The sequence below is a fragment of the Corythoichthys intestinalis genome, chromosome 6 (genome assembly GCF_030265065.1).
Source record: "Corythoichthys intestinalis isolate RoL2023-P3 chromosome 6, ASM3026506v1, whole genome shotgun sequence".
In the NCBI taxonomy this organism is placed as follows: Eukaryota; Metazoa; Chordata; class Actinopteri; order Syngnathiformes; family Syngnathidae; genus Corythoichthys; species Corythoichthys intestinalis.
The window spans coordinates 59,012,934-59,031,682 of NC_080400.1; the positions used below are offsets into that span (position 1 = coordinate 59,012,934).

Consider the following 18,749-nt stretch of genomic DNA (forward strand, 5'->3'; position numbering starts at 1 on the left):
CATTCACTCCTTTATACTTTCCCCATAACATATGATGAGTTTGTGGGGATACGTGCTGATGGGAGGCTTCAATAGCAGTCACAGCTTTGTGAGTGAAGGTGGGGCTGCATGATGCTTATTAGTATGGCGCAACGCTGATTGGGCCAGTCATTGGGTGACGTCAGAAGGCTTAGAATATGGTTGGGTTGGAAATTCTGGAGGCAGGCATTGTACTTTTGATCAATCGCATCACAAAAAGCGCTCGTAGGCGGAGAGGGCACGCAGCCCGCTTACACGGGACTGACGGGAAATCACCAGCGGCAAACAGGATCGTTGTGGCAGATACGCTACCATTGAATTATTTTGAAGCTCTCGATTGGTTGTGTGACGTTTCTGCATTCTGAGGCATTTTCATCAACAAGACGGCTTGTGTAGTACTAACTGGTTCACAGTCGTTTCGGCTGATGAGCCAGAGCAGGTTGTGCACTCGGCTGCTGCTGAAATCTACATTTTTAATTTTTCCAGATAAATAATCATACTCAGGATCAAATGAAGGATTTTTTTCTTTTGTTTTCAGAGACCATTAGTTATTTTCTCTATTTTGGACGGTGAACCTTTATGACGCAATTACGCATGCCGGAAGAAATTGGCGTTGACACACGATCGACCAGCGACTCCACGCACATTGACTGCGGGGAGCCCGAGGCGGATGACATAGCTATAATAACCCGGCCACAGCTTGACATGTCTTGCTGAACTGTCGAGTGTGAACACAATTATTGGAGTTGTAACCCAGCCAAAGCCATGGTGCACTGCGCTGGGTGCGAGAGGCCGATCCTGGACCGCTTTCTGCTCAATGTGCTCGACCGAGCCTGGCACGTCAAGTGCGTCCAATGCTGCGAGTGCAAATGCAATTTGTCGGAAAAATGTTTTTCTCGAGAGGGGAGACTGTACTGCAAAAATGACTTCTTCAGGTAAGCTGCAAAAGATTGCTGGTTCAAATCCCCAAAATGAGTCTTAATCTATAGACGCCAAGTACAATTGTATAAAGGCTTTTAAATGATTAACTTTTACAAATTGAAGCATGATTATATGGATTCAATTTTTCGATTTAGCGTAAAATGCGATCTTTTTAATACAGTTTTGATTAAATAATAATTAATTTGAAAATTGACCCGTTTTCAAGTTTGCGCATGAGAAAAATTCTGGCACTTTTTACATACCCAAACTATAAAACGGGTCAATTTTGACCCGAAAACAATACACTGCAAATGTTTAGTACTTTCATGCTGAGTTAAATAACAGACCAAATCTGATCCACTAGCGAAAAAAAAAATCAAAGTTCAAAGTTTGCTTTATTGTCAATTCTACCACATGTGCAAGGACAGACAGAGAATTGAAATTGCGTCACTCTCTAACCTCAGTGGCAAGTAAAAAAAAAAAAAAAAAAAGAGAGAGAGAGATAAAAGCAATACCCTTTTAGGTTGAACTACAGAAATATAACAATCATACAGGATTTTCTGAGGGAATTGGACGTATTATATGAATGAATAAAATGCAAATCAATATATAAAATCCTATATGTTTAAATTGCCAAAATTAAACACGTTACTTCTTATTAACATTTTCGGGGTATTATTGTATAATATATGTACTTTAGTTTAATAGTTCAGTCATCATTCATCATGTATATTATACGCTAAATGCACAGCGGGTGGGTGAAGGCCAGTGTGAGGACGCAAAGGTAATACGCCGCATGTGAGATGTAATTAAAAGCTTCCTAATTAGAATTGTTATGCAGAACAGCAGCAACCACAAAAAAAAAAAAAGTGGCAGAGACGCGTGTGCGTCGGCTCAGCGGGAGGGTTGTTGGGAAATTGAGGAAATCACACTTAAAGCAAACAAGCATGTGTACCGCCGAGGATCAAACCCGGGCCACAAGAGCCACGGCTCAGTGTGTTTGCGCTCTTGGGCTGCGACGTGATAAGTGGATTTGAATAGCAACTGTTTGAAAAAGTTCACGTCCACCTACAACGCCATCGCAGACGACAGTCAACAAACAGTGGCACTCAATACACATATAGTTTGACGCTTGAATAAATACCAGGCTCTATTTTACTTTAACTTCTTCGGATTTGATCTGATTGGTATTATTGATTTTACAAAGCATGTGACACGGAACATTCTCTTTCTATAAATGTTGCAAGATTGAGTGTTTGATCTATAAATATAGGTAACATTTAATTACGCCTTGTCAACAAGTGTTCCTGTAATTCGTAACAATGCTTGTTCCAGCTCAAAACGGACACTAAAAAATGTCTACATTAAACTGGGACATTTGACGAGTATGCGCTATTTTGTATATTCTCGTGGACCATAATCCACAATTTAAATTGTCCTACTCTTTAAGCATCAAAACAACATGAATGTTGGCATCGTTCAAAACCTTGTAACAAGCTTATTCTCCTCGTGCAGGAGGTTTGGCACCAAGTGTGGTGGTTGTTCCCAGGGCATCTCTCCAAACGACTTGGTCCGGAAGGCTCGGAGCAAAGTTTTTCACCTGAACTGCTTCACATGCATGATGTGTAACAAGCAACTCTCGACCGGCGAGGAGCTCTACATCATTGATGAAAACAAATTCGTTTGCAAAGACGATTACACGAGCAACAGCAGTGTAAAAGACACGAACCTCCTTTCAGGTAAGGGGCCCCGCGTGTGTGCACATTTTTGGCGTAGTGTTTATGTTAAAAAAAAACGACATATAAGAGTCATAGTAAATGAAGAGGATCGTTCTTCCTTATTTAATTTTATATTACATGGTACTTTCACATACGAATGTAATTCGTTCCTGGTTTTCAAGTCCAAATGGTCGTATGGCGAGCAGGATTTTCCCATTAGAATACGTTCTAATTCGATTAATTCGTTCCACAACCCAAAAACCACACTACCCACATAGCAGACCGACATTGAATGAACGTTGATTTCCCATCAAAATCCGAAGTATGGTTGACATCGAAATTTTTTACGTCAAGTGACGTTGAACAAACGTTGTTCTATGGTATGTCAGGCGATGGTTGGGTTAACATTATTTTATAGTTGATGAACTAATGTTGACAAATAGTTGATTTATGATTGACCGGGAAATATGGTTGAAAGGTCATTGAATTATGGATGAGCGGGCGTTTTGGTTGAAAACATAACATTGATTCAGCGTTGTTCCAATATTATTAACGATCGAAATGACGTTTAGGTTTTGTAAGGATTTCAACGTTGAAACAACATTAATTGAGGGTGCAAAAGTGACGTTGATTCAACGATATAAGAGCGACAGCGGAATGTTGATCCAACATCTTTTCAACGTTGGTCTGCTATCTGACTAAATTCTTAATAAATTAATAAATACTGCAGGTACAATTACTTATAGTATTTGCCCATTGAGAAACAAGTGAATTATAAATACAAATCGGAATAACAATAATTCATGGAAATAAAAAAAAAAAAAAAAAAAAGAAAAACATTTTTATTGTCACCTTAATTTAGAGAATGGTGACGTTATACTATGAGCTGTGTTCTGTCTAATTTAACAAACGCCTTAAATAAGACACATGTAAGACAAATAAATTACGAAAAAAGAAATAACAAAAGCGTTTTTATTGTCACCTTAACTTACTAGTGAACGGAGGTGGGAGGGTGGAGATGCCGGGTGTGTACAGGTAGGTAGGGGGGGAGTGGGGGTGAGCCGTGATGATTTCTCTCACAAGAAAATCTGCCGTGCATCCTTCTTATGGGGAAACAATCTACTTGCGCTGTCATAAATCGTCATATTTCGATGTCAAGACAAATACGTTGGATGTCGAAAGGTCGTATGTCCGTGCGATCGTATGTCGAGGTACCTATATTTATTAAAATATGCATACTCATTTTTCCCTACATCTGAAATGTAACCACATTGTTTCATTTTTATTTTTCAGTAACGGCATGCAGTGACCCGAGTTTATCCCCGGATTCACAAGACCCTCTCCAGGATGACGTGGTTCTTAAAGAAACGGATATTGCCGCCCTGTCGGATAAGGAAACGGTAAATAACGAGAATGACGACCAGAATCTTGGTGGCAAGCGGAGAGGCCCTCGGACAACTATTAAGGCAAAACAGTTAGAAACGCTGAAGGCGGCGTTTGCTGCGACCCCTAAACCCACCAGACACATCAGGGAGCAACTGGCGCAAGAGACCGGCCTCAACATGAGAGTTATTCAGGTAAAGTCAATAAAACGTGTTTGTTTGTTGAAATACACACACATCCGTCCCGCACCACCCTCCAACCCACACATACACCCACACGGTCATTTGTCAATTACAAGATGGCAAAAATACACACGCCAATTGTCTTATAATGTTCAGAATGTAAATAATAATAATAATAATAATAATAATAATAATAATACGTGCGGGTGCAGTATAAGCTTTTTGGAATGGGTCAGCATTAACGGAAATTAAAAGGGCGTTTAGAACAAAACATTCGGCGTTTATTATAGCGTGACCACTCGTAGCGCATTTGGAGCTTGATTTAGGGTCAGTTTTAAAATGAAACTCTGTCCGGCAGAATAGACATAGCCTGCAAACAAGTGACGGCACACTAAAATGTCTTTTCGGTTTTGTATTTATTTGGTTTTGTATTTATAGTCGTTTAAATTTGGAATTTTATCTATCTATTCATTTCTTTTTATTTTGGCTTCTTTGGTCCTCCATAACGTAAAGCCCACCTCCTTCCCCATGTCATATACGGACACTTTCGGACTTATCAAGACACAACTACTGTGACAGAGAAAGGTGAGAGAACAATTCAGTGTCTCTAATGCTGGGTCTCGAGAAGCAGTCTTGCGTGTTACAAGTTCATTACTAATAGGTGCGACCCAGCAGCCTACGGAAAGGTGTCAAGCCAGAATTGCATCTGGCATGGTGCCCTGAGCGACCCCACCCCCTCCCCCCGAGCGACCCCCCCAGGAAAAAAAAAAAAACACACAAAAAAGAACAAAGACCGAAACAAAAAATATGTGCAAGAGAATATTAATGTATCATCCCAAACATTAATGAAATATTGTATTAATAATAAAGAAAAGAAAGTGTAGACGATTCTACATGTGACTAGTTGGCTCAGACGTGTTGACCAATACAGAGGCTCCAGGCCGAGAGCACAGGAGATTAACTCAAATACTTTATTGGGCTCACGTGCAGATGTGCATACATGCAAGGGCATAGGTTTGCATTGGGACAGTAGGGACATAACACAACTAACTTTTAAGGATTCTCATATTGTCCCCACCAACTTTTAGGCAACCTTATTTGCATTATACAATATAATTACTTCAGTTATATAGGTAATTGAGATTGTCTTCCCATATGTTGTAAGAATAGAATTGACCCTACCATTATTAAGTGAATTATTTCCATTATGTCCAGACTTCCGTTTACCCCTTTTCAATTGCTGAATGTGCCCGTCCATTTTCCACCCTCAAACGCACCTTTGATTAGGTGATGACCACCACCACCACCACCACCACACACACACACACACATACACACACGCACACAGCCCCAACACAGACAACATGCCGCCTCCTCCACCCCCTTTGAAGAGAAGGGATATTAGAAGTTATTTTTCGGCCAGCAGTAGCCACTGTAAGTAATGTAAAAATGCTGTGGAGGTGGGGAACACACTACTAATTTGGCTACTGAATGTCCAACCTGCATCAGAGTTAGCATAACATTAAACTGTGAACTTGCTAATCGGCTTGAGTAGGAAGTTGCTTCGAGAGAAGTGTCCTCCTGTATGTATTTTCTACTGTTAACGTTAATTAACCTGTGAGAAATGTAGTGAACAGAGGTTTACCCTTTCTCCCCAATTTTCATTTTTATTATATTTATGTAGTCTTATTTTCTTGTTGAGTTTGGCTGTGCTTGTGGACAGAAGCTTCAGTGTACTACCTGACGGAAGGCTCCATTTTTATTAATCGTTGTTATCTCCTAAGAAGGTTTTTCAGTTATATTTTATTTATTTAGACAGATAATGTTGTGTGGTCTTAAGACGAATGTTTATTTTTTGCATTCCTGGATAGTTCAGAGATCATTAACAAGTTTGTATTTATTGTGTATGTTAAAATAATTTATGCTCAAATATTGCAATTTAAATTAGCTAATTAATTAGGTTCATATTCGTGAGAAATGTAGCAATGACCCTCGTTCAATAATCTGTTTGGTTAGTTTGTTCTTATTAATGGTCTTATTAATGTCCCGTCCCTGGCAAAAAGTTTACATGCAGGTTGTGCTGTTCTATCTTCCCTACCAATGCTGAGGCCAAACCTGCGCCCTTGCATACATGTACACACATTTAGTATCAGGTGAATAACATACATACATATAGTCAACATTCACAGACCTCTTAATGTGTTTAGCTTAATAAACATTAAACCACATCGTATAACTACGTATAAAACAAATACTGTGAAAATTTGCACGCTATCGTCCTTCAAATCACTACATTCATTGCTCAGATGAATGTTTTTGATATGATGCTAACAGTCGTAGCCGATAAAAACTAGCTAACAACTATGAAATTAAGAGTGTGATTAGAAAAACGGACACAAAATAACATTTAACACAACTATTCTTCTACCTAGCATTGTGAGAAATGTTCACAGTCTATGTGCAGCACCTTTAATTCACTTTACAAGGCATACTCACGTCATCATAGAAGGGGCTGACATATGAAACACAGAACCGAGAAACACACGAGCAGTTTCCAAGATAAAAGTGCAGCTCTAAATAGAAAGTAAATGAATGCAACCGCTAAACTATTAGACTTGAAGATTTCTTAACAGAAAGAACACATATACATTATAGAACTAGGTCATATATTTAAGTAACAAAAAAAATCTTTGCACATCAAGAATCAAAATCAACCCTAGGTGAGTGGCACTGTTAACTGATCCAATCCATGCACTCCACTTCCTTCTCCTTGTAGTGTTGCGTGCAGACAGTAATTACGGTCTGCAGGGGGCGTCATTGCAACGCTAGGGGCACCAATTATGATTTTCGACAATCAACTCGCGTGTATGCACCCCTAGTAATTTGCCGCCCGGGAGACCGCCCAACCCGCAAGTGCCAACAACCGCCATGGCACCACCCAGACAACAACTCCCTCTGCTTCCCTCCTATGTAAAGCAGGCTATTGCATTAAACTGTGGTCATGCAAAATACTTTAAAGCAAAGATTGGCTGCTTGGTGAAGTTGAATTACAAAATGGAAGATATATATATTTATTATTTTTTTTCCCCCAGTGCCGATTCCTGGCGCAACCCGATCGCAGGGTAACGTCGCCAACTGGCACAGGGCTATTGCCATCGCTGGGAAACTTGGCACAACTGCTCTGATGTTTTGCGATCTCATGTCATCATGCTGTGGGCTATATTTCCTCGGAATATATACCCAAGGAACATTTTGCATACTAAATAAAATGAAAGGAACATTTGCCACTTTTTTAAATACTATATTTTATACTACACTACAATAGCATGGAATATTCATGGATTATAAAGGGTGGAAAATTATTTGCCTGAAATTTGATATTTTCCCAAAGCATTGCAGATATAATATTGCCAGAATGGTAATTGAGGTGGTTGATTCAGTTCAGGTAAATCAATCTATTATCATTCATTGGACACACACATTTTCAGTGTTAGTTTCATAGGTGGAGTTGGACTTTTGTGTGTGTGTGTGTGTGTGTGTGGGGGGGGGGGGGGGGGGCGCAGTGTCAGAAATTCAATTTACAATATCCAATAAAATAATATATTATACAATACATCTTAACACTGTTCGTGTTCAATCCTCAGTTCAAACTCAGTTCTATTTGAAGCTTTTGAAAGCTTAAATTGAAAGAAATTCTAAATATCCATCTTGTCTCCTCAGGTGTCGTTTTGGCAAAGCAAAGCAAAGGTGCTAGTCACATGATATGTTCGAAAAAATAATTTTGAACCATTTTGAAATAGTTGTTAGGATTCTTTCTCATTTTAGTGTTTTTTTTTTTTTTTTTTAACTGCTTTACAACTTATATAGACAACATTTTAACAGCTAGGACAGCAGTCGGCAACCCAAAACGGTAAAAGAGCCATATTCGGCCAAAATAACAAAAAACAATTACGTCTGGAGCTGCGAAAAATTAAAAGCCTTATAGAAGCATTATAATGAAGGCAACACATGTTTTATGTATTTATATTAGCCCACTATCAAAATGACTAAGTTGGCTATAAATACATAATCAGCCTTCATAATTAAATGTTTATTTTCTTTGCAGTGCATTCTGTAGAGAATGACGCACCATGGGACTACTTGTTGTTATCCGATACTGTTAATATAATTAATAATAATATATATATTAATAATATTAATGAATTATGTTTAATTGCTTTGATAAAATTAAAGAAATGCAATAAAGAAATCGGAATTTTGATGTCATTTGTATTTTGAAGATTCGAAAACAACAACAGCAAATTAGAATGTGCTTAATGTGCCCATTATCTGGGCAACAAACATAGTGCAACAAAACGCAGCCTGCATTTATAAAAAAATAAAACAGCACCCTTTTGAAAAGGTAAAGTATATAATCTAATTTCACGTACCTGCATAAAAGCAATGGGTGTTCAATATCGATCACATCACACGACTAATCACAGAATATGCTGCCGCTGAATTAATGTCCTTGATTTGCTTATAGGTGAAGTTGCCTGCCATTTTTATGGCCCTTTCCTTCACTGTCTGAGTGCGAGAGGCATGTATTTCATTTTCTGTATTATCTCGGTTTTGTTTTTGAAGTCTGCAAATAGGTGTTCTGATATGTTGATGAATGACTCCTTCATTTACCAATCACCATTTTTGAATGGTTTTCCATGCTTATTTTATCCCGGGTTGCAACAAAACTTGAAGCAGTAGTGGAGTTTGGAGATGCAATCCAGTTTTTAAATCTATTTTTGCACTCCTCTTATTGTGTCCGGAAGTAATGCAATTGCACTAACTGGGTACTCAGCTGCAAAAGTAGTATGCCCTCCCTACAATTGTCTTTCCACATGACTCCTTTTGTGATTTGACATCTTCTCGCTACAGAGCAAACATTCAGAAAATCCTTCCGCAATGGCAATGAACGCAATTGATTCGGCCCAAGAAACATTGAATCCTCTATCCTCCTCAATTTTTTAATATACAGTTTTTATACAGTTTTTTCCTCTTTTCCTCTTTGGCATCGATGTCCCATCATATAGCCGCCAGGTTGGTTTACAACAGCCGCCCTACTGATAGAAACGTGTGTCGCTGGCTATGACGCAAATCTTCGTTGACAGAAATGTTGAAATGTAATATTTGGTCTACACATTTTCACAGCATTGGACAACGTTAAGATTGTTTGTGTAATGTTTGTCCTCATACAGAAACCATGTTAAAACAAAAAATATATTTCCCACCCCCATCTTTTTTCCATTTTCAAACATTTTTGAAACGCTCCAGGGAACCACTAAGGCAGAACTAAACAGCCGCATGCGGCTCTCAAAACACGGGTTGCCGATCCCCGAGATAGGTCTTTATTTTAAAGGGGAAGTTGAGAATTTTTGAATTTAGGCTAAATCTTCGAGTAAGCGAGTGTTTAATTAGTCAGTGGAGTTGATTTCAACAAATTCCGTGCGGATTGTCAGTTATTTGTTAATTACCGGGCTGCCGAGTGATTAAGCTAACACTCCAATATAAAGCGATATTAACAGATCTAACATAGTCACATAAATTGAAAATGCAGATCATTTTTTGAAATACCCATGCGGCCTAAACAGTGCACACCAAACAAAAGAAATCAGGGGTGAAAAAAAACGATATCACTCCGCCCTGCTTTCCTAAACAGCCTGTTCCCTGCAGAGCTGTTGAATTACAAATGTTGCTGTTCATACTACAATTATTGACATGTGATGATAAGTTTTAGTAACTTTATCCTGAAAACTTAACCAACAGTGTTGATTGCATGGGTCATCAGTGATTTCCATGCGTGCATATGTTGTTTTTTATTGGTATGCTGAGCAGGTACCATTGACTTGTGCTAGTTTAGCCACTCCGGAGCCTTGATACTTACAAATAACTAACAAACCGCACAGAATTTGTCGAAATCAACTCCACTGACTAATTAATCCCACACTAACTCGAAGATTATGCCTTTTATCAAAAATTCTGAACATCCCTTTTAAATTCAAATATAGGAAAGTCAATTACTTGCAATGACATTTTTCGGTCACCACGGGGCCGTGCCTCCACTGCCACCATCAATCCCCACCTATGTTTAGGGTACGTACTGCATGTGTTTATGGAGAAATTTTGTGGGGATGTTTTGCTGTCCCATGGTTCCTAGAAATTTTGTGGTATCAATTCCTTATTAACTCGTTGGCTGCCATTGACAGCGCTAGACGTCAAATCCAATCTATGTTTGCTGGCAGGGGAGGAATGAGTGCTTGCCCTATTACAACTAAAATTGAAATATCAAATAAATCAGATATGATGAGTTGTGCTTTTCTTTTGTTTGTGTGCATGTTTTTTTTTTTTTTTTGTTGCAGTTTTACCCTTTTTTCATGATTTTTTGCCGATTTTCCAGTTTGTAGTTTTCTCTTTTTTGCAGCGTTTTTAACCACCCCCCAATTTTAGAGTTTTTTATTTTTTTGCTTTTTAGTGTAGTTTTTCATGCTTTCTATTTACAGGTAGTCCCTGGGTTTTGACGTACCCGACTTACTTGATTTCGACTTTACGACACCGGAGTCTCGTCCGCCATTTGGTCTCCAGTCGGTTTAAAAAAATATATATAATGTTGACTTTTGTTTTGTGAGGCTTTTATTTTGGCGCAGGAAGTGCAGAGCAGGTAGTACTTCCGCACACGATTAAGAGCGCCTATGCACACGAAGAAGAACAAACGCACACGAGGAAGAGCGCATTTGACTCGAGTTTATGTGATGTTTTTGATGATGTGTGGACGCTAACTGATACGTGCTAATTGTTTGTGTGGATTGTTACCGCTGTATCAGCAGCTAGTTATATATTTGAATTGCCATTATTTATTATGAAAGTGATTTTTTTCATTTTTATTTTAGCTTCATTCTGCAAGTGTTGATGTCATGAGCAGCTGAGTAAAGTCAGCAAAACACACAGATGTGTGAAATCGTCATTCCGTAGCTTAGCTCGCTATCTAAGAGGACTTAGCTCCAACATCTTGGCGAAGACAGTACAATGACGTATAAAACATGTTTTTGGATAGTTATTTTGAGATTTAGGGGCACTTAAAGGATTAATTCCGATATACGTGGAAATTTGGGTTACGTCGCCAGCATAGGAACGTAACTCGTTCGTAACCTGGGGGACTACCTATATATATATATATATTCGATTTCCATTTTCTTTTGGGTTTTTCAATTATTTTGTTATTTTTGTTATATTTGTTTATATTCTTTCTATGTATTTGTTTTGAGCACAACAAACATTTTAATACATACATAGACACATAGACATAAAACAAGATAGGATTCAAAAACTGTGACAATCAGTAATTTTTGTGAAATGTGCTTCTCTACAGGGAATAGTCGAACCCCTACCCCCTACTTCCCCCATTGAGCTGTGTCAACCTCGTGATTGACCTCTACAATGGAAGACTTTAACCCTTGTGTCTTATGAACTTTTTTATGCGCATAGTGGCTAATCAGTATTGGATCTGATGTGACATTTGACTACCATGAACAGTTTAAAATAGCCAAAAGGACAGTAGCTATTTGAGCACCCTCTGTAGTAGTAAATTGCAGGTTGGTTTGTCGTCTGTTCTTGCATATTTTGCTTACAGTACACATTCCTCAATGTGTGAGCAGTAAAAATATATTTCAGCATGTTTTCAACATGTAATCAAACATGGAAATGAGCAGACATGCTCTGTCCTCTGGTCTCAAATGGAGACCATTTTCTAATATATACATACTTTTACCGTATTGGCCCGAATATAAGACGGCCCTGATTATAAGTCTTTTTCAAGACTCAAGTTTGAAAAAAGACTTTTTGAACACCAAATTAATTTTTATACAGAAAATAATTACAGTACATCCAAAACAAATGATTATAACAATATATTTGAGAGAAAAGGCATTTATTTTGTCTCATTCAAATCTTAATATCTGAACATTTAAATATGTAAACTAAAGTGCAATCACGTTCGTAAATGAATGGATTCTGGTTTTTGAAATGTAAATAAACCAATATATTGTGAAAAAACAACAAAATTGCAATAACTGCATTAACCATCAAAGTGAAGTCTAACTAACTGTAGTCTTGAAACAAATCTGAATAAGGAAAAACATTGCAATAAAATAATGCAAACTGATTAAACTTGAAAGTAGCGGAGATCTTTCATGACAGAACATCAATTCAATTATATCTGGCGCCATCTAGCGTCGCGAATGGGGAGAGTAGCTGAGATCTGTCATGATAGAACATCGCTTCAATGATATCTGGCACCATCTAGCGTCGTGAATGGGTATAATGTCTAGACCACGAATATAAGATGACCCCCTCTTATTCAGTCCTATTTCAATGCAAAAAAAACATCGTCTTATAGTCGGGCCAATACAGTAATTATATTTTTGTCTTGCTGTTTGCTGTAAAATTTTTTACAATTTAAAATGGGTTCATTGGATCAATGTAGTTTGTGAGACAGTGATCTAATCAAATTTTAAGCTAATGTTAAGCTAAATAAGTCTTTTACAGCTGTCTGTATCAAGTCTTACCCATGATTCTGAGAGCAAGAATTCAATGGTGGGCAAGCCCTATCTGTGTGGAGTTTGCATGTGACTGTCATCCAACTGCCCATAAGTGTGATTTTGAATGTGGAGTGTTGTGTAAAGTGCACTACAATTTGCTTGCACCCAGTTCAGCTAATATAGGCTCTAGTGTCCCGGATAATGGACGATGCACATTTCCTAAAATGTTTCATCGCATATACAATAAGGATAATTATAAGTGGATTCTTATTTTCTTCTGATGAAATTTATACATGATAAGAAAACTGAAAGGTGCAATTTCTGGAGAAATTGTGTGGGGATGTTTTGCTGTCCCTCCCCAATGGCTCACTTCCTGTAGATTTTCATTTTGGGGCCTTGTTCCAATCCATGCTGACTAAGAGGGGGCGAATGATTGATGATGGACATTAGTTTATTTGCCCCTCCCTGTCAACATGGATTTAAAATCCAGTGACTTCAACGGCAGCCAATGAGTGCCGTAAAACGATTAAAACTAAAATATCATTTGGCTTTTTTTTTTTTTTTTTTTTTTTTTGCATTTCTGGGTCACTTCCTGCTCACTGATCACTTCCTGTAGCATTTGAGTCTTTTTCAGGTCAATTGCTTTTAAAATCGGGTTATTTTTTCCCCATTGGAAATGAATGGGGTTGTTGGAAATAAATGGGGAGGTTTTTGTCAAATTTTGGTGAAACCATACATTTTTGGCAAAAACTGTATGCAACTTTTGCCTGTCTTGATTTCCTGATTTTTTTTTTCATATGTAAATTATGTGAATTGGATAAGAAATGTAGGATGAGATGCATTTTGAAATTTGTAAAATGGATTTTCCCATTAAAAATGAAAGGGGCTTTTTTATTTTTTCAATAAACCCAAATTTTTGACACAATCGTAAGCATGTGCTTGGAAAGAAAGCCTGCATCTTTTGAATTTTTGGAACGTTTCAAAGTTGGAACGGTGAGAATGGGTCAAAGCGCACGGGCTGAAAATGTACTGTAGAATATTAAGAATAAAAGGATGGTATTGACCCTCACAATGCATTTCAGACTAACGAGCTAAGTAGCATGGGAGTGTCTGCTGTCAACTACCATGTTAAAGCTCAGTATTATGACTACCTACTTTTTTGAAAAACTTTTAAAAAGTCAATGATTCCAGCTGATGTTTTCAGTCAGCTGCTGATATTATACTTTATAATCATACTTTCAGCTCTGCCAAATATCAGTAACTACATATTGTATTTTTTGGACTATAAGTCGCAGTTTTTTCATAGTTTGTTTGGGGGTGCGATTTATACTTAGGAGCGACTTATGTGTGAAATTATTAACACATTATTATATCATTTCACATGTTATTTTGGTGTTTTAGAGTGCCACTAATGGTTTGGTAAACTTGTTAGCATGTTCTTTATGCTATAGTTATCTGAATAACTCTTAATAGCTATGTTACGTTAACATAACGGCCACGTTCGCATTTCGTTGTTCATGCATCATGTAACATTATCATACTGTAAACTTATTTAGCATGTTGTTCTCTATTGTATTTTTATTTCAAATTGCCTTTCAAGATGACATATCTGTTCTATATGTTTTATCAAGTAAATTTCCCCCAAAAGTGCGACTTATGTTTTTTTCCTCTTCATTGCGCATTTTTGGGGTGGTGCGACTTATACTCGGGTGCGACTTATAGTCCGAAAAATACGGTACTTACAGGGCTCTTTTTCCGTCTTCAACGTCGCTTTAAACTTGCACCTTGCTGTGCTCCGTGTAGAAGGAGATTTGACTGGATGTGAGTAATTTAGTGGACACGTGTAGTCTTGGGCACTTGAAAGTGAGCGGTTTAAGAAGCATTATGTAAGATTTGCACTTCAATTATTAATTTAAAGGCCCTAATACGTCAATAGGATTTAAAGAAACATGTTTTTTGGAAAGAGTTCTAACCCAAATCTCAATAGTTAAGCCAAAATTTTCCCATTTTAAAAGATTATTTTTAGAGCTGTCAAAATTATCGCGTGAACGGGCAGTAATTAATTTTTAAAATTAATCACGTTAAAATATTTGACGCAATTAACGCATATGCCCCGCTCAGACAGATTTAAATGACAGTACAGCAGACAATAACAAAAGTGCGGCCCGGGGGCCAAATTCGGCCCGTGGTCAAATTTCATCCGGCCCCCAGCCTCTGTCATAAGATCAATATTGTCTGGCCCGCACACAGACTTAATAAATTGGTCAGCAGTACTGCTACCAGCATATGAAGTAGCCTACACACTAAATGCTGCTCCTCATTTACCCACTAAAAGGCAGAAGCACTCTAAGCAACATTACCCCGTGTGATCCTTGACTTCCAGTTTTCTAAAATGGCGACAACAAAAAAAAAAAGTAGACTGTGACGGCTGACGCTTCAAGGATAGGTGGAAATTGGACTATTTCTTCAATAAAATATGCAACTGTGTCTGCCTCATTTGCAAAGACACAGTAACTGTTTTTAAAGAATGCAATGTGAGGTGATATTACCAAACAAGAGAAATTGAAGCAACTTTTGAAGCTAGTTTAATTTCACAGCAGCAGTATTTCGCAAGAGAACGCTAGTTGCAAGATTGTTGAAATTATTAATTTTTAGTAATGTTATAAAACAAATGTGACACACAGAATGGCTTTCTAAAATTTGCTTAAATATATTGTTCTGCGTAAAAGACGTCAGCCAAGGTCGGCCCCCCACATTTTTACCACACCAAATCTGGCCCCCTTGGCAAAAAGTTTGGACACCCCTGCAGTACAGTGAAATGCCCACTTGTTAATTGTGTTTTGTGGAGTTTTGCTGCCCTCTGCTGGCGCTTGGGTGCGACTGATTTTATAGACTTCAGCACCCATGAGCATTGTGTAAGTAATTATTGACATCAACAATGGCGGGCTTCTAGTTTATTTTTTGAAAGATTTACAAATTGTATTAAAACAAAAACATTAAAAGGGGTTTTAATATAAAATTTCTATAACTTGTACTAACAGTTATCTTTTAAGAACTACAAGTCTTTCTATCCATGGATCGCTTTAACAGAATGTTAACAATGTTAATGCCATCTTGTTGATTTACTGTTATAATAAACAAATACATTCCTTATGCACCGCATGTTGAATATATATATCCATCTTGTGTCTTATCTTTCCATTCCAACAATAATTTACAGAAAAATATGGCATATTTTATAGATGGTTTGAATTGCGATTAATTGCGATTAATTACGATTAATTAATTTTAAAGCTGTAATTAACTCGATTAAAATTTTTAATCGTTTGACAGCCCTAATTATTTTCGACCCGAAAAGTTCTTGTTTTGATTCTGTGTTTACAACGGATGTCTCGCCTCCACCGTGAGCTAATTACAAATCAGTTCTTTGCTTTTATCCAGGTTGCCACAGCTCTGTAGGCCAGGTAAACTAAGGTTGCTTCCACTTTCACAATCAGAATAAATACTGTTGTGTACCAATAGAGAGACAGAGAAAAATACTCATTCCGAATGTCAAATGAGTCATGCCAAATTCAGAAACAAAACAAGGATATGCATGGGAGGTGCATATCCTGAGGCATATGAACAAAATTGGCATGTTCATGCTAACATTGTGTAGGATCTGGGTCCATTGAACACGTGCACATTTGTCCGTAATTGAAATGGATGGAAGAACAAAATCATCTTTGTGGATGCTACTATGTACAGTGGTACCTCTACATACAATTTTAATTCATTCCAGGACCTGGGTGTTAAGTCAAAATGGTCATATGTCGAGCGGGATTTTCCCATAAGAATACATTATAATTAGATAAATTCATTCCACAGCCCAAAAACCTAAGCTAAATTCTTCAAAAATACTGCAGGTACAATTTCCAATAGGAATTATACATATCAAAACAAATAACATACAAATACAAATCGGAATAATAATAGTATAATAATAATAATGTAACATATCGTGTTCTACAGTGGCGGTTGTGTTTTGCATGCTGTTCCTGAATGCACCGTGTGACTGACGAGAGAGTGAGAGAGGAGAATGGGACGTTTTAACTTTCTCTTTTCATGTTCTGTTGTTGTTGGCGTCGGCTACGGCAGACAGTAGCCGCGTTGTGTTGGCAGCTTCCTTGCTGATGTTACAATACAAATAACTGTCATCTTAACCTATGAAGACTGGCGAACAGAGGTCAGAGGAGGACCATTGAGATTGCAGATATACTCCGGCCGTATTGTCGAGACAGTTCACTGACGTGCACACCACTCATATTTTTCTATCATTTCCATCTATAATAGAAATAGTAAGTGTCACCTTTTTCCCTTTTTCACCATCTGCACTAACCATCTTGGGACCAGTGTCAATTTCTCTCACAAGAAAATCCACTGTGATGCCGTCTTGCGGGAAAACAATGAAAATGTTACGCTCTTGTAAATCACTGTATTTCCAGCATGTTGGATGTCGAAAGGATCGTATGTCGATGCGTTCGTATGTCGCGATACCAGTATATCAGGGGTCAGGAACCTTTTTGCAGAGAGCCATGAACAATACATATTTTTAAATGTAATTCTTTGAGAGCCATACTGGAAATTTAAGAGTAAAAATACCTTTACATTTCATAGGCAAAACAGCAATACTTTCCTCGTGTCTTGTGGCACCGACAATATACCAAGCAATCACGCTGAACTGGGATAAACTGCTTACGTCCCTTGACTCATTCAAAGCGAAAGAGAAAGACGGTGCCGCATTTATGTCCTTCACTTGCTTTGCCTCAACATGATTTGACATGACGATCATGAAAAGTTCTTGCTGATAGGAGCATTTGTCTTTTGTCCGTTTTATTATTTTGTCTTAATCTGAAAAGACGTCAAAAACTTCATGAATGTTTTGGTTTACTCCCCATCTGGGAATGGCTTTCCGTGTCTCACAATTGCTTAAGCGCCAGCAAAGCTAGCTGAAGTCCAGTCACCTTGTTGGGTCAAAACACGGAGTTGCCGCTGACTGGCTTGCACTCTTGACAGTAGTTCTTGACATGCTTTCTTCCTGCAGTCCCCCGAAGGATATTTTGATGCAAATGTAGCATGGCGTTTGTAAAAGTGCCGCTTAATAGTTAACCGTTTCATAGAGGCAATTTTATCATTGCATATTAGAAACATTGCCGAACCCGCTCCCTTGACAAAGGCAATTTCCTCGGTCCATTGCTCTCCATAATCCTCATCTTTTTTCTTTTCTCCATCTTTTCAAAAAGGTTTCCAAAATGTTGGCTGATAACGTGACTTGTTTATTTACAAATCGCGTGGCAAAGGGCGGACCCTTGATTTGCACACACCACATCTGCCTCTATTTGCGACAGCAATATATGGCAACCCTGCTTGAACAGAATCTGCCTCACTTGCATTGCCAATGCGATTTGTAGTTACATAGACAAAACAACATATATGCTTGCGACTTTCCCACTTAAATTTAATACAAACCTCCTTTCTAGTCGCCGTTGACAGTCACCAGTTCGCGCATGCGCAAAGGAGTCTAACTAAACTTTATTTTTATGATTAAAGTTTTGTCTGCGATCCAGATGCAGCCATCGAAAGAGCCATATCTGGCTCGTGAGCCATAGGTTCCCGACCGATGCACTATATTACCAAATGAAATACAGTACAATACTCAAAGACACAAAATTAATTTGTTCCAGAGTGGCTTTTGCATTATTTTGTCATATAAGTAATCCAATTTTACATTTAAATCAGCTAATTCCTTCCAAACTCTACAGAAACACCACATAAACTTTATAATCAGGGTAAAACCAGAATAAAACAGGAGACAAACGTGAATCATTTAATATACCTAACCTAACCGATAATACCTGTAATGAAGTAGATAATAGAACATGATGCAAAGAAAATTGTAGGAAATGAAGAACCTTACAGTA

General features: G+C 37.9%; 1 protein-coding gene across 2 annotated transcripts in view; it reads left to right on the top strand.

The window, feature by feature from the left end:
- Positions 1-226: 226 nt before the first annotated feature.
- lhx1a (LIM homeobox 1a) overlaps positions 227-18,749 on the top strand; it is a 32,927-nt gene continuing 14,404 nt past the window's right edge. For both annotated transcript variants that reach the window (XM_057839785.1, XM_057839786.1), the window contains exons 1-3: positions 227-953; positions 2,455-2,678; positions 3,951-4,234. In XM_057839785.1, coding sequence (XP_057695768.1) covers positions 784-953; positions 2,455-2,678; positions 3,951-4,234 — 678 coding nt within the window. In that variant the 5' untranslated portion in view covers positions 227-783. The remainder of the gene's footprint in view (positions 954-2,454; positions 2,679-3,950; positions 4,235-18,749) is intronic.